General features: G+C 48.2%; 1 protein-coding gene across 2 annotated transcripts in view; it reads right to left on the bottom strand.

Annotated features, from left to right (window-relative positions):
* Position 1: 1 nt before the first annotated feature.
* arhgef17 (Rho guanine nucleotide exchange factor (GEF) 17) overlaps positions 2-16,457 on the bottom strand; it is a 108,384-nt gene continuing 91,928 nt past the window's right edge. The window contains exons 5-21 of one of the 2 annotated variants that reach the window (XR_004203200.1): positions 13,903-13,995; positions 12,884-13,069; positions 12,722-12,772; positions 12,162-12,271; positions 11,238-11,323; positions 10,971-11,089; positions 10,163-10,370; positions 9,976-10,049; positions 9,634-9,821; positions 9,207-9,448; positions 8,845-9,112; positions 7,406-7,492; positions 7,073-7,289; positions 4,572-4,746; positions 3,973-4,248; positions 1,489-3,387; positions 2-1,352 (exon numbers count right to left, since the gene is read on the bottom strand). Coding sequence is in view for 1 of the 2 variants with exons in the window: in XM_031791191.1 (XP_031647051.1) it covers positions 3,182-3,387; positions 3,973-4,248; positions 4,572-4,746; positions 7,073-7,289; positions 7,406-7,492; positions 8,845-9,112; positions 9,207-9,448; positions 9,634-9,821; positions 9,976-10,049; positions 10,163-10,370; positions 10,971-11,089; positions 11,238-11,323; positions 12,162-12,271; positions 12,722-12,772; positions 12,884-13,069; positions 13,903-13,995 (2,586 nt within the window). In the remaining variant the exon portion in view is untranslated. Of the gene's footprint in view, positions 3,388-3,972; positions 4,249-4,571; positions 4,747-7,072; positions 7,290-7,405; positions 7,493-8,844; positions 9,113-9,206; positions 9,449-9,633; positions 9,822-9,975; positions 10,050-10,162; positions 10,371-10,970; positions 11,090-11,237; positions 11,324-12,161; positions 12,272-12,721; positions 12,773-12,883; positions 13,070-13,902; positions 13,996-16,457 lie in introns of both variants that reach the window. The other variant, XM_031791191.1, reaches the window with a different exon arrangement.

The following is a 16,457-nucleotide window of genomic DNA, read 5'->3' on the forward strand; positions in this document are numbered from 1 at the left end:
GTCTGGCACCAGTGACATGATTTAATTCCAAAGAAGAACCCGAAGTGACGAAACAGAAACAGCTACAGGAAGAAAACGGTGAAGTAACCATGACAACTGAAGTGTAACCATAGACGCTGTTTTCTTTCTCTTGTTGTAATTTTGTGGCAGTTATAATTTAAACGTGATTGACAGCACATGCCAGAGGAGACAAAACACACACAAGTATATAAAAATATGCCATTAGATTCATATCAACAGTTGAGGACCGTGTGGGGGGGCACTATTTACACAAACAACAGACATATATACCAATATTTACATTACACAATAAAGACTTCTTTCACACACTGGCAGAAAGGCTACTGAAATTTACTAGGATGGCAGCATAAACTTATTATGATGGTTAGAAGTAGTGTGAATGGTCAATTCTGAATGTCTTTGCCACAGTGATATCCTACTCAATTCTGTTACTTGATTAACATGAAAGCTAGCATGCTTCATATTCTACAATGTAGTGTCTATAAATGTAGTACGCAGTTACTGTGAAAACAGAGGTGGGTGGAGGGGACCATGGAAATATAATGGGTGGAGGGGACCATGGAAATATAATGGGTGGAGGGGACCATGGAAATATAATGGGTGGAGGGGACCATGGAAATATAATGGGTGGAGGGGACCATGGAAATATAATGGGTGGAGGGGACCATGGAAATATAATGGGTGGAGGGGATCATGGAAATATAATGGGTGGAGGGGACCATGGAAATATAATGGGTGGAGGGGACCATGGAAATATAATGGGTGGAGGGGACCATGGAAATATAATGGGTGGAGGGGACCATGGAAATATAATGGGTGGAGGGGACCATGGAAATATAATGGGTGGAGGGGACCATGGAAATATAATGGGTGGAGGGGATCATGGAAATATAATGGGTGGAGGGGACCATGGAAATATAATGGGTGGATGGGACCATGGAAATATAATGGGTGGAGGGGACCATGGAAATATAATGGGTGGAGGGGACCATGGAAATATAATGTGACACACCATCTACCCAATGTGACAACACAACATGGACAGAATAAACAACAATTATTCCACACTTGGCTAAAATACAGAACACTTAGCAAGTACACAGAGACAGGCTGCTCTACTAACATACCTCTACACAGAGACAGGCTGCTCCACTAACATACCTCTACACAGAGACAGGCTGCTCCACTAACATACCTCTACACAGAGACAGGCTGCTCCACTAACATACCTCTACACAGAAACAGGCTGCTCCACTAACATACCTCTACACAGAGACAGGCTGCTCCACTAACATACCTCTACACAGAGACAGGCTGCTCCACTAACATACCTCTACACAGAGACAGGCTGCTCCACTAACATACCTCTACACAGAGACAGGCTGCTCCACTAACATACCTCTACACAGAGACAGGCTGCTCCACTAACATACCTCTACACAGAGACAGGCTGCTCCACTAACATACCTCTACACAGAGACACAGCTAGCAGCAGTTGAATATCCAAGGACCATCCGATTATATTTACATATTTAGTAATTTAGCAGACGCTCTTATCCAGAGCGACTTACAGGAGCAATTAAGAGTTGTGCCTTGCTCAAGGGCCCATTGTCAGATTTTTTGTCACCTAGTCGCCACGGGGATTCAAACCAGCAACCTTTCGGTTACTCGCCCAAGGCTCTTAACCGCTAGGCTACCTGTCGCGTCTGATAATCGGTTAGCCTCTTCATTGGCTCACAGTGGGGTAATTAGCCTAATGCTAATGCATTCGGTTGGAGTGGTTGAAGGTGACCCAGATAGTTTGCAGGGTAGTTCTCATGGCTTGGAGACATTAAACACGATCACCACTTGAGCCTGAACTTGAGGACACTGGTTTGTGTGTGTGTGTCAGAGCTCTTGTAAATCACAATCTCTTAGAGGCAAAGAAAGAAACAAAAAGACATCTATAAATTAAGCTGTAAAAAATACAAAGCTAAAATCAAAAACATAAATACTGTACAAACACATCTCTACTACGACCTCTAAAATAAACGTTTTAAAACACACTTCACTGTAGTGGTGCGATGCTGTTTCAGTTCTTTTAAAATAGAACAAACCTTTAAAACACACTTCACTGTAGTGGTGCGATGCTGTTTCAGTTCTTTTAAAATAGAACAAACCTTTAAAACAATCAAAAACAAACACAAAAGTGATTAAGGGTGAGAAAGAGGTGTATGTATGAGTGAGTCATAGGCTGAGGAGAGACGAGCTGCGTTTTGTCAAACGAGTGAAGAAAGTGTGTGTGTGTGTGTTCGTGTATAGTTTTAGTAGGTACCCTTGCCATATATTGCACATTGGTTACTTTTATAAATTTACTCTTTAGTCTCCTTCACTCCCTTTTCCATCCCTTACTCCTCTCCTCCCTAGGATGGAGTGTTCACATGGTGTGGGCCAAAAAGAGGAATCCAAAGATGGATGTTTGACCCCACTCCTCAGGCCCTTCTTCAAACTCCTTGTTCCATTGTTACTTCCATTAGTCCATCATTTGGCTTGTTGCAGAGTTCACAATCCTCTTCCCATCACTCGCCTTTCACCATGTCTGCCTCAATCTCTCTCTCTCTTCTTCTCCTTCACCTGATCGGTCTGTCCTCATCCACACTCTCTATTTCCTTGTCTCTTTCTTTCTTGCTTTCCCTCCATATCCTTCATCTAATCTCTTTTCTCCAGTCACTCTCCCTTTCCCAATCTCTCTCTCTCTCTCTCTGTTCCCTCTCTCCAAGTAAAGTCTGTAGAGTTTCATTATGACACGGAGTCCACAGACTGAGCAATACAAGTGGAGGGCGATTCACGCCGGAACACCAAGCACACACCACTCAGCGATTAACAACATACACAGTTGCATCGGAATAAACTAAAACAACAGAAACCTGGTTTAAAGTGAGCCTGTAGTTTTTCAGTCTGGGCTAACAACACCCGTGCACAGAGAGATCAGAAGATTGAGCAAAGGACAAAGAAAACTGGACCTAATAAAAAGGGGGAGGGGTTTAAAGAGGAGGGCGGGGTTTGTGTGCGGTTTCAGCTGAGGGTGGGGTTTAAAGGGGTCAGAGAACTCTCCAAGGCAGTACTGTATGTTGCTGGTGCTTAGGGGTTGGGCTTTATCAAATGGGGCCGGCTGATTGGCTCAGACCCTCCACAGCAGTAAGTGGTTGGTGCTGTCATCCCGCCCAACTGTCTCACTGCTGCTATTGGTCAGCCGGAAGTCCTCGTAGCCGTCGCCACCTGAGATCACCAGCTGATTGGTTTTGACGGGAAGGAGGGCGGAGGCTCGTCGGTGAGAGGAGTCCCGCCTCTGCAGACCCCCATTACCCCCGTCAACACCACTCTGGGCTGGAGACAAAGGAGTTCAAAGGTCATAAATATGGAAGCATCCATTTAAACATTGAATGACAAATGTGTTTGTAAGAAATAATGGTGCTTGATAATCTCCACCCGGCACAGCCAGAAGACGACTGGCCACCCCACATATGCTCTCTCTAATTCTCTCTTTCTTTCTCTCTCTCGGAGGACCTGAGCCCTAGGACCATGCTCCAGGACTACCTGACATGATGACTCCTTGCTGTCCCCAGTCCATCTGACCGTGCTGCTGCTCCAGTTTCAAATGTTCTGCCTTATTATTATACGACCATGCTGGTCATTTATGAACATTTGAACATCTTGGCCATGTTCTGTTATAATCTCCACCCGGCACAGCCAGAAGAGGACTGGCCACCCCTCATAGCCTGGTTCCTCTCTAGGTTTCTTCCTAGGTTTTGGCCTTTCTAGGGAGTTTTTCCTAGCCACCGTGCTTCTACACCTGCATTGCTTGCTGTTTGGGGTTTTAGGCTGGGTTTCTGTACAGTACTTTGAGATATCAGCTGATGTACGAAGGGCTATATAAATAGATTTGATTTGATTTTGAAGTGACATGGTTACCTGTGGTATCGGCGGGCAGGGGGAAGTTGACATCGAATCCTTCAGGTAGTTCTATGGAGGTGAGGAACCTCACATGGCCAGTGTGTCCGTGAGCGGAGCCCATGGGGGTCAGAGGTGACCGCAGCGTCCCTGACACAGTCCCAGAGCTGACGGCTGGGATAGACAGGGTCAGGACCACCCCTGCGCTGGTCCCGATCCACAGCAGGTCCTTACAGCCCAGGAGAGCTGTGATCCTCAGACACGCTGCCTTGTGTTGCCGGATGATCGCATCTGAACCTGGAGAGGGGATGAGAATGGTGGAGGGTAAGGTGAGAGAGAGAGGAAAGCGAGAGAGAGAGAGAGAGAGAGAGAGAGAGAGAGAGCGAGAGAGCAAGAGAGCGAGAGAGCGAGAGAGCGAGAGCGAGAGCGAGAGAGAGAGAAAGGCGAGAGATAGAGTGCTTTCTGGTGCTGCCATCTACTGGTTAAGAGTAATGTGTTATGTGTAATGTAATGTGCTGAATTAATTTGTGCGTGTGTGTGTGTGTGTATTTTAACTGCCGTCGTTAAGGCAGTAAAGGTCTACGATGTTTTGGACACGTATGGTGTGTGCTCTGTGTTACCTGCAAGCATCTTGTGCACGGCGGGAGCCACGTCCACCTCGGTCAGGCTTTCCCAGGTCTGGGCGTGGTAAAGTCTGATCTGGGCACTACCCTGGAGTGCCAGCCACACCCCCTGGCCGTAGCTCACCATGCAGGTAACACACCTACTGCTGTCTGTGCCCACCTGGAACCAGTGCTGCAGGGGAGAGAGAGAGGTTACCACTACCCATCAGGGTCAGCAGGTAGTCTAGTGGTTAGAGCGTTGGACTAGTAACCAGCAGGTAGTCTAGTGGTTAGAGCGTTGGACTAGTAACCAGCAGGTAGCTTAGTGGTTAGAGCGTTGGACTAGTAACCAGCAGGTAGCCTAGTGGTTAGAGCGTTGGACTAGTAACCAGCAGGTAGCCTAGTGGTTAGAGCGTTGGACTAGTAACCAGCAGGTAGTCTAGTGGTTAGAGAGTTGGACTAGTAACCAGCAGGTAGTCTAGTGGTTAGAGCGTTGGACTAGTAACCAGCAGGTAGCCTAGTGGTTAGAGAGTTGGACTAGTAACCAGCAGGTAGCCTAGTGGTTAGAGCGTTGGACTAGTAACCAGCAGGTAGTCTAGTGGTTAGAGAGTTGGACTAGTAACCAGCAGGTAGTCTAGTGGTTAGAGAGTTGGACTAGTAACCAGCAGGTAGTCTAGTGGTTAGAGAGTTGGACTAGTAACCAGCAGGTGGTCTAGTGGTTAGAGAGTTGGACTAGTAACCAACAGGTAGTCTAGTGGTTAGAGCGTTGGACTAGTAACCAGCAGGTAGTCTAGTGGTTAGAGAGTTGGACTAGTAACCAGCAGGTAGCCTAGTGGTTAGAGCGTTGGACTAGTAACCAGCAGGTAGCCTAGTGGTTAGAGCGTTGGACTAGTAACCAGCAGGTAGCCTAGTGGTTAGAGCGTTGGACTAGTAACCAGCAGGTAGTCTAGTGGTTAGAGAGTTGGACTAGTAACCAGCAGGTAGCCTAGTGGTTAGAGAGTTGGACTAGTAACCAGCAGGTAGCCAAGTGGTTAGAGCGTTGGACTAGTAACCAGCAGGTAGCCAAGTGGTTAGAGAGTTGGACTAGTAACCAGCAGGTAGTCTAGTGGTTAGAGCGTTGGACTAGTAACCAGCAGGTAGTTTAGTGGTTAGAGCGTTGGACTAGTAACCAGCAGGTAGCCTAGTGGTTAGAGCGTTGGACTAGTAACCAGCAGGTAGCCAAGTGGTTAGAGCATTGGACTAGTAACCAGCAGGTAGCCTAGTGGTTAGAGAGTTGGACTAGTAACCAGCAGGTAGTCTAGTGGTTAGAGCGTTGGACTAGTAACCAGCAGGTAGTCTAGTGGTTAGAGCGTTGGACTAGTAACCAGCAGGTAGCCTAGTGGTTAGAGAGTTGGACTAGTAACCAGCAGGTAGCCTAGTGGTTAGAGCGTTGGACTAGTAACCAGCAGGTAGTCTAGTGGTTAGAGCGTTGGACTAGTAACCAGCAGGTAGTCTAGTGGTTAGAGCGTTGGACTAGTAACCAGCAGGTAGTCTAGTGGTTAGAGCGTTGGACTAGTAACCAGCAGGTAGCCAAGTGGTTAGAGCGTTGGACTAGTAACCAGCAGGTAGCCTAGTGGTTAGAGCGTTGGACTAGTAACCAGCAGGTAGCCAAGTGGTTAGAGCATTGGACTAGTAACCAGCAGGTAGCCTAGTGGTTAGAGAGTTGGACTAGTAACCAGCAGGTAGCCAAGTGGTTAGAGCATTGGACTAGTAACCAGCAGGTAGCCTAGTGGTTAGAGAGTTGGACTAGTAACCAGCAGGTAGCCTAGTGGTTAGAGCGTTGGACTAGTAACCAGCAGGTAGTCTAGTGGTTAGAGCGTTGGACTAGTAACCAGCAGGTAGTCTAGTGGTTAGAGCGTTGGACTAGTAACCAGCAGGTAGCCACGTGGTTAGAGCGTTGGACTAGTAACCAGCAGGTAGCCTAGTGGTTAGAGCGTTGGACTAGTAACCAGCAGGTAGCCAAGTGGTTAGAGCATTGGACTAGTAACCAGCAGGTAGCCAAGTGGTTAGAGAGTTGGACTAGTAACCAGCAGGTAGCCAAGTGGTTAGAGCATTGGACTAGTAACCAGCAGGTAGCCTAGTGGTTAGAGAGTTGGACTAGTAACCAGCAGGTGGCCTAGTGGTTAGAGCGTTGGACTAGTAACCAGCAGGTAGCCAAGTGGTTAGAGCATTGGACTAGTAACCAGCAGGTAGCCTAGTGGTTAGAGAGTTGGACTAGTAACCAGCAGATAGCCTAGTGGTTAGAGCGTTGGACTAGTAACTGAAAGGTTGCTAGATCAAATCCCCGAGCCGACGAGATAAAAATCTGTCGTTCTGCCCCTGAACAAGGCAGTTAACCCACTGTACCCCGGTAGGCCGTCATTGAAAATTTGAATTTATTTTTAACTTACTTGCCTAGTTAAATAAAGGTAAAATATATTTTTTAAATCAGTCCATCCACCCATTAATTCATCCATCTTGTGACTGGACTGTGACCATACCTCTTGCACCAGTGTGGTTGTGTTGATGATGAGAACGCGGTTCTGTGAACCACACCACAGCTTCCCACCGACCGGGACCATCTTAGTGACAGGACTACTGGGCGTGCCCAGACTCAACGTCTGAGATGACTGGGCGTCCCAGAAACTCCCCGCCTCCCTCTGGTAGACGATCACTTCTCCGTTGGCCAGGGACACAAACACCTTGTTGTCCAGGTAGCTGAGAGAAGAGAGGGAGGAGATTGTCAGACATTGAGGTAGTAAATCACCAAATAAAGTCACGATAAAGAGGAAGACTTCTCTGATGTGGGCGAACATGAAAGCAGCCAGACTCACAGAATACACAGGATGGGGGCAGAATGCTGCATCTTCATGCTGTTCTTACGGTTCCGGATGTTGTCTGATGACTGGTACACATGGATACTGACAGAGAGAGTTCAAAACACAGAGTTAGGATTTCAACGTGTGTCTGTGTGTGTGTTAAAGGTCGACCGATTAATCGGAATGGCCAATTAATTAGGGCCGATTTCAAGTTTTCATAACAAACGGAAATCTGTATTTTTTACACCTTTATTTAATCTTTATTTAACTAGGCAAGTCTGTTAAGAACATGTTCTTATTTTCAATGACGGCCAAGGAACAGTGGGTTAACTGCCTCGTTCAGGGGCAGAAAGACAGATTTTCACCTCGTCAGCTCAGGGAACCAATCTTGCAACCTTACAGTTAACTAGTCCAACGCAATAATGACCTGCCTATCTCTCGTTGTACTCCACAAGGAGACTGCCTGTTACGTGAATGAAGTAAGCCAAAGTAAGTTGCAAGCTAGTTAAACTTATCTTATAAAAAACAATCATAATCACTAGTTAACTACACATGGTTGATGATATTTCTAGATATTATCTAGCGTGTCCTGTGTTGCATATAATCTGACTGAGCATACAAGTATCTAAGTATCTGACTGAGCGGTGGTAGGCAGAAGCAGGTGCGTAAACATTAATTCAAACAGCACTTTCGTGCGTTTTGCCAGCAGCTCTTCGTTGTGCGTCAAGCATTGTGCTGTTTATGACTTCAAGCCTATCAACTCCTGAGATGAGGCTGGTGTGACCTAAGTGAAATGGCTGGCTAGTTAGCGCGAGCTAATAGCGTTTCAAACGTCACTTGCTCTGAGCCTTCTAGTAGTTGTTCCCCTTGCTCTGCATGGGTAACGCTGCTTCGATGGTGGCTGTTGTCGTTGTGTTGCTGGTTCGAGCCCAGAGAGGAGCGAGGAGAGGGACGGAAGCTATACTGTTACACTGGCAATACTAAAGTGCTTATAAGAGCATCTAATAGTCAAAGGTTAATGAAATACAAATGGTATAGAGAGAAATAGTCCTAAAATAACCACAACCTAAAACTTCTTACCTGGGAATATTGAAGACTGATGTTAAAAGGAACCACCAGCTTTCATATGTTCTCATGTTCTGAGCAAGGAACTGAAACGTTAGCTTCCTTACATAGCACATATTGCACTTTTACTTTCTTCTCCAACACTTTGTTTTTGCATTATTTAAACCAAATTGAACATGTTTCATTATTTATTTGAGGCAAAATTTTATTGATGTATTATATTAAGTTAAAATAAGTGTTCATTCAGTATTGTTGTAATTGTCATTATTACAAATAAAACATGCAAAAATCGGCCAATTAATCGGCATCGGATTTTTGGTCCTCCAATAATCGGTATCGGTGTTGAAAAATCATAATCGGTCGACCTCTAGTCTGTGTTGTGCGTTTACCATCCGTCCTCTGTGCCCAGCCACACAGAGCTCTGGTAAGCCTCCGGGTCAATGCTGAGCAGATCCTCCAGACTGGCTCTAGTGAAGGATCCCCGGGAGGAGCGGCGCATCGCTCTCCCGTCCATTGGGCTCTCGCTGTGGGGTCGACCTCTTCCACCCACCCCTGGCCTGCCTGGAGCTCCATAAGGACTGGCCTCTGGGTAGTCCTGCTCCTCCTCACTACTGGTGGTCTCTGTAGCCATGTCCTTAGAACCAGACCCCTCCTCATCTAGGACAAAGGACAGTCAGGGTGTTTGTGTGCATAGTCGTTACCAGGGCTGGATGAATGGATGGCTTGGGTGTGTGTGTGTGTCTGTACTCACTGCCATAGCTGGATGACACAGTAGAGTGACTGGCTTGGCTCTGCAGAGTGGAGGAGGGGCTAGGAGAATCTTCATCGTCCGTGTCATCACTGTCAAACGGAACTAACTCTGGACCCGCCCCTGAAGGGGGCTCGGTCAGTTGCAGCGACGAATGAGAAATGGAGATGTGTAGCTGCTGCTGGGATGGGGTGGAGTCGATAGCTACACGGGGAGGGCCAGGGAAGGGGTCCACTCCACGTTCCCTAGGAGACACAGGTTGCAGGATGCTGATTGGTTAGAAGTCAGTAACATTAGCATTACAAGCATTGCAGGACATCAACAGTAAAGACTGATATGTGTGTGTTTGTGCACTATGCTGTTTACCAACCTCCCCTTGAGGCCAGGGACTGATACGTGTGTGTTTGTACAATATGCTCTGTGTACCAACCTCCCCTTGAGTCCAGGGACCGCGGCGATGCAGATGATCCTAGCAGAGCAGACAGCGATACAGGCCTCTACAGTGGGCTGGTCTCTGATGTTGAGCAGACACACCTGGCCCACGTAACCATCACTGTTACACACCCACACCTCACTGCTGCTCTCTGGACAACTGTGGCTGGGGGAGGCACAGGAGAACTGGAGAGGGAGGCACAGGGCAGGATGGAAGGGAAAGGACCATGAATACTTAAGTAGGCGTGTTCTCCATCACAAAACCCTAAGCTTTACCGTAGACAGGCAGAATGGCCAGGTAACCAATGTCACATCACCAGGGCAGGCTGGTCCCTCTCACCTGCATCCCACTACGGGTCTTCATAATGGGGATAGCCTTCAGGAACTCTGGGTCCCACTGGTCCTTATTCATTGCTACACACACAGGACAAAGGAAGTGCGAAATGGAGGTTATTAACTTAGAGTTTGATCTCTAAGAAAGACAAGTGAACTATACAATGATAAATAACAAACGAGTTTCCTCGTACCCAGTTGCTTCTTGGCATCTTCGAAGGCCTGTTGGAAGTTGCTGCGTGTGTCTGGGGAGCTGAACTCGAAGACGAAGCTGGTTTCTGCCGAGGCGGTGGTCAGCTCCAGCTTGGTGGGCAGGAAGCTCATACTGAAGGCTAGAGACTGTTTCTCTGCAAGCTCCCTGTGGACTGACACCATCAGGTCCTTTATCACGTCATCCAGAGACTGAGGAGAGAGAGGGAGGGAGGGAGGGGGGGAGGGGAGGAATGGAGGGAGAGAGGGGAGGGAGAGAGGGGAGGGGGAGGGAGAGAGAGAGGGGAGGGGGAGGGAGAGAGAGGGAAGGAGATGGGGAGAGAGGGAGGGAGGTGAAGGGGAGGGAGAGAGGGGAGGGGGAGGGAGAGAGGGGAGGAGAAAGGGGAGGGGGAGAGAGGGGAGGGAGGGGTGGGGGGAGGGTGGGGGAGGGAGGGGGGGGGGGCAGGGAGGGGGAGGGAGAGAGGGCAGGGGGGGGGGAGAGAGGGAGGGGGAGGGAGAGAGGGGAGGAGAAAGGGGAGGGGGAGAGAGGGAGGGAGAGGGAGGGAGGGGGGAGGGAGGGAGGGGGGAGGGCATGGTGAGAGGGAGGGAAGGTGGGAGGGGGAGAGGGCAGGGTGAGAGGGAGGGAGAGAGGGAGGGAAGGTGGGAGGGGGAGAGGGCAGGGAGGGGGAGGGGGAGAGGGCAGGGAGGGGGAGGGAGAGAGGGGAGGGAGGGGGAGAGAAATTAGGTTTGTTAAAGTAGATTTCTAAATGTAAATATGTATGAGATTTGCTAGATGTGAGGTGTGTGTGTTACCTGGTGAGGGAAGCTGAGAGTCTCTGATAGTTTGCTGATGTGTCCCAGTGTACTCAGGTCCTCATCCAATCGACCAATCATCTTCTGGATGGTCTCTTTGTTGGTTGCCTGGGAGGGGCCTTACATACAGGAAAAGAGATGATGACATCTGACCTCTGATACTCACATGAAACTACAGATGCCATGAGCACTGTGATACAGGAAGAACTACAGTATAATCTCAGACACATATAAACTACACATCCCATGAGCCCTCAGGAGACTTACTTTTCACAATCTCCACATCCTCTAGGGGAAGTTTCCACAGGAACTTATATTTACTGGAAGTGTCAATCACACTGGCAGCAGAGTACCTGGAAGAGGGGGAGATGGAAAGACGTGAGGACAGGGAGAAAAACAGAGTTATTTCTGTGTACGATGCAGAAAGCGTAATGTGTTTCAGGCAACACCAGGGGGCAGCAAGACAGTCTCCTTTTATTTAACACGGCAAAAGTATGGGGTGAACCCATAGAAGGATAGAGGCCTCTAGTAGCCAAAAAGACGTATTAGTATGGGCAGTATTACTATGGGGGGGGCCAGGGTTCCGGTTTCGACTACTACAGTCTTGCTTCAGTACTGCAGTTTAACTGAAGTCCGGCCCAGGAAGTCAGTTTCCATAGACGGTCCTATAGAGAAGTCCCGATTTGAAAATTCCTTTAGTCACCATTTTTTTGTGCACAAAACATCCATTCAATTATTCAAATAACTGATGCTGAGGCAGATTTGTTTTAAATCACAAAGATATTAACACTTTATATTCATCCAATGTCTGTCATGTTTCTGGTTGACGTGATGAGCTGCTCCTCTGCACATTCAGTCTAGTACGCTTCTGAAGTTGGGCTGTGGAAACAGAATGTTACCCGGATCTAGACGCTCCACATATCGGCGTATACGAATGTGACTAGATTACGTTGAAAACAAAAAGGTCTCTAGTTCTTTCATACCTCAATGTGGGAAACGTAGGGTTTAGGTTAGGGACCTAACATTAACCCATACAGTCTCCACTCATCAAATAGGGATTCCCAGGAGGATTGTTAGTGAGTGGAAAATACAAGATGGACTGATCGGTCTGTTGTCATTCTATATTGTGACAAGCTCAAGCAGCTACATTGCAGGTTTATGTTTGTGTGTGTGTGTGTGTGTGAGGCTCACAGGCTCATGGAGCTGCGTCTCAGGGATCCAGACTTCCTCTTTAGGGTGGTGCAGATGAGCAGATCACTGAAGAGGAAGAGAGAACGGTCCTTCTTACCCCCCACGGTCTTCTGCAGAGTGAGAAAGAGAGAGAGGAGAGAGAGTTGAGTGAGGAGAGAGAGCGAGAGACAGAGGAGAGGAAAGAGAGGAGAGTGGAGAGAGGGACAGAGGAGAGAGAGACAGAGGAGAGAGAGAGACAGAGGAGAGAGAGGAAAGAGGCAGAGAGAGAGGAGAAAGAGAGAGACGTGAGTCGAGAGAGAGAGAGGAGCGAGGAGAGAGACAGAGGAGAGAGAGAGAGACAGATGGACAGAGCGAGAGAGAGATAAAAATAGTGAGGGAAAGCGTGAAAGAAAGAGAGAGAGACATCCAATCCTTCTTATCTGTTATCTAGATTGATATCTGACAGAGGGCAGTATCAGAGGGATGTCACTCAGCAGAGTATCTATGGTCTCTGCTGTCAGTCTGGAAGACCGTCATAATGTCACACTGTCAATCAATCAGTCTGAGTGTCTCAGTCTCACCGCCTCCATCACCATCTCCTGTCTCAGGAACTTCCTCATTGGGTTAAGGATCTGACCGAGAGAGAGAGAGATTTACAATCATTATTACAGTACCATCAACTTTGAGATAGTAAGAGAAAGCAGTGTGAGTATATATATATATATTATATGTAAGTGTCCTACATCTCTGACGTGTTCCACTCCCTCGATGTGGGCTTCTATCTCCTGCATGACGCGTGTCTCTCTCTCCACCTCCTCCGCAGAGCGTCGCCCCTTATTGATCTTCTCAGCCAATCGCTTGATGTCTCTCTGGGCGTCCAATAGCAACGGGTGGTCTGGATGTTCCTCAGGAGTGTGCTTCAACAGATCCTAGAGAACAGGGACACACACATTTTACTACCAAGGAGCTTCATCTGCAGGAGAATATGAATCCAAATACACGTTTACACCTTCATCTTTACACCTTCATCTTCATCTTTACACATTCATCTTCATCTTTACATCTTCATCTTTACACCTTCATCTTTCATACGCAGGCCTTAAACACTAAACTGGTTGACATTGAGGAAACAGCTAGGCCAGGAGAAGCCTGGGCCTCATCTCAGACTTTAACCTAGTTAGGTAGAGGGAAGGAGACTCACCTTGACCAATTAGGTAGAGGGGAGGAGACTCACCTTGACCAGTTAGGCAGAGGGGAGGAGACTCACCTTGACCAGTTAGGCAGAGGGGAGGAGACTCACCTTGACCAGTTAGGCAGAGGGGAGGAGACTCACCTTGACCAATTAGGCAGAGGGGAGGAGACTCACCTTGACCAATTAGGCAGAGGGGAGGAGACTCACCTTGACCAGTTAGGCAGAGGGGAGGAGACTCACCTTGACCAATTAGGCAGAGGGGAGGAGACTCACCTTGACCAGTTAGGCAGAGGGGAGGAGACTCACCTTGACCAGTTAGGCAGAGGGGAGGAGACTCACCGTGACCAGTTAGGCAGAGGGAAGGAGACTCACCTTGACCAGTTAGGCAGAGGGGAGGAGACTCACCTTGACCAATTATGCAGAGGGGAGGAGACTCACCTTGACCAATTAGGCAGAGGGGAGGAGACTCACCTTGACCAGTTAGGCAGAGGGGAGGAGACTCACCTTGACCAATTAGGCAGAGGGGAGGAGACTCACCTTGACCAATTAGGCAGAGGGGAGGAGACTCACCTTGACCAACAGCTCATAACGGGGGATCCTCTGGACAGGCTTGATCATCAGATCACCCAGGGCCTGCTTCTCCTTGTTCTCACGCATACTGGTCTGTAGGGGGAGAGAGAGAGGAAGAGAGAGGAAGGTGGGAGGAAGAGAGAGGAAGGTGGGAGATATAAGGAGCGGCAGAAGAGAGAGAAAGGGAGACAGAAGAGAGAGAAGGAAGAGAGAAGGGAAAGAGAGAAGGGAAAGAGAGAAGGGAAAGAGAGAGGAAGGTGGGAGGAAGAGAGAGGAAGGTGGGAGATAGAAGGAGCGGCAGAAGAGAGAGAAAGAGAGACAGAAGAGAGAGAAGGGTAAGAGAGAAGGGAAAGAGAGAAGGGAAAGAGAGAATGGAAAGAGAGAAGAGAAAGAGAGAAGTGAGAGAAAGGGAGAGAGAAGAGAGAGACAGAAGAGAAAGAGAGGAGAGAAAAGGAGAGAAGAGAGAGAGAGAAGAGAGAGAATGGGAGAGAGAGAAGAGAGAGAGAGAGGGAGAGAGAGAAGAGAGAGAAAGGGAGAGAGAGAAGAGAGAAAGGGAGAGAGAAGAGAGAGAAGAGCGAGAGAAGAGAGAGAGGAGAGCGAGAGAAGAGAGAGAGGAGAGCGAGAGAAGAGAGAGAGAGAAAGGGAGATAAGGGAGAGAGCAAGGAAGAGAAAGGGAGAGAGAAGATAGAGAAAGGGAGAGAGAAGAGAGAGAGAGAAGAGAGAGAAAGGGAGAGAAGAGAGAGAAAGAGAAGAGAGAGAAAGGGACAGAGAAAATAGAGAAGGGAGAGAGAAAGGGAGAGAAAGGGAGAGAAAGGGAGAGAGAAAAGGGAGAGAGAATATAGAGAAAGGGAGAGAGAAAGGGAGAGAGAAGAGAGAGAAAGGGAGAGAGAACAGGAGAGAGAAAGGGAGAGAGAAAGGGAGAGAGGAGAGAGAAAGGGAGAGAGAAGAGAGAGAAAGGGAGAGAGAACAGGAGAGAGAAAGGGAGAGAGAACAGGAGAGAGAACAGGAGAGAGAAAGGGAGAGAGAACAGGAGAGAGAAAGGGAGAGAGAAGAGAGAAAGGGAGAGAGAAAGGGAGAGGAGAGAGAAAGGGAGAGAGGAGAGAGAGAGGAGAGAGAAAGGGAGAGAGAAAGGGAGAGAGAAGAGAGAGAAAGGGAGAGAGAAGAGAGAGAAAGGGAGAGAGAAGAGAGAGAAAGGGAGAGAGAAGAGAGAGAAAGGGAGAGAGAAGAGAGAGAAAGGGAGAGAGAAGAGAGAGAAAGGGAGAGAGAAGAGAGAGAAAGGGAGAGAGAACAGGAGAGAGAAGAGAGAAAGGGAGAGAGAACAGGAGAGAGAAGAGAGAAAGGGAGAGAGAACGGGAGAGAGAAAGGGAGAGAGAAAGGGAGAGAGAAAGGGAGAGAAAGGGAGAGAGGAGAGAGAAAGGGAGAGAGGAGAGAGAAAGGGAGAGAGAACAGGAGAGAGAAGGGAGAGAGAACGGGAGAGAGAAAGGGAGAGAAAGGGAGAGAGAAAGGGAGAGAGAAGAGAGAAAGGGAGAGAGAAGAGAGAAAGGGAGAGAGAGGATAGAGAAAGGGAGAGAGAACAGGAGAGAGAAGGGAGAGAGAACAGGAGAGAGAAGGGAGAGAGAACAGGAGAGAGAAGGGAGAGAGAAAGGGAGAGAAAGGGAGAGAGAAAGGGAGAGAAAGGGAGAGAGAGGATAGAGAAAGGGAGAGAGAAAGGGAGAGAGAAGACAGAGAAAGGGAGAGAGAAGAGAGAGAAAGGGAGAGAGAAGAGAGAGAAAGGGAGAGAGAAGAGAAAGGGAGAGAGAAGAGAAAGGGAGAGAGAAGAGAAAGGGAGAGAGAACAGGAGAGAGAAGGGAGAGAAAGGGAGAGAGGAGAGAGAGAAAGGGAGAGAGAACAGGAGAGAGAAGGGAGAGAGAACAGGAGAGAAGGGAGAGAGAAAGGGAGAGAAAGGGAGAGAGAAGATAGAGAGGAGAGAGAAGATAGAGAAAGGGAGAGAGAAGACAGAGAAAGGGAGAGAGAAGAGAGAGAAAGGGAGAGAGAAGAGAGAGAAAGGGAGAGAGAACAGGAGAGAGAACAGGAGAGAGAAGGGAGAGAGAAAGGGAGAGAGAAGATAGAGAGAAAGGGAGAGAGAAGATAGAGAAAGGGAGAGAGAAGATAGAGAAAGGGAGAGAGAAGATAGAGAAAGGGAGAGAGAAGAGAGAGAAAGGGAGAGAGAAGAGAGAGAAAGGGAGAGAGAAGAGAGAGAAGAGAGAGAAAGGGAGAGAGAAGAGAGAAGAGAGAGAAAGGGAGAGAGAAGAGAGAAAGGGAGAGAGAAAGGGAGAGAAAGGGAGAGAGAAAGGGAGAGAAAGGGAGAGAGAAGAGAGAGAAGAGAGAAAGGGAGAGAGAAGAGAGAAGAGAGAGAAAGGGAGAGAGAAGAGAGAATAGAGAAAGGGAGAGAATAGAGAAAGGGAGAGAAAGGGAGAGAAGAGAGAAAAGGAGAGAAAGGGAGAGAAGAGAGAAAGGGAGAGAAGAGAGAAAGGGAGAGAAAGGGAGAGAAGAGAGAAAGGGAGAGAGAAAGGGAG

Source organism: Oncorhynchus kisutch, linkage group LG15 (genome assembly GCF_002021735.2).
Source record: "Oncorhynchus kisutch isolate 150728-3 linkage group LG15, Okis_V2, whole genome shotgun sequence".
In the NCBI taxonomy this organism is placed as follows: Eukaryota; Metazoa; Chordata; class Actinopteri; order Salmoniformes; family Salmonidae; genus Oncorhynchus; species Oncorhynchus kisutch.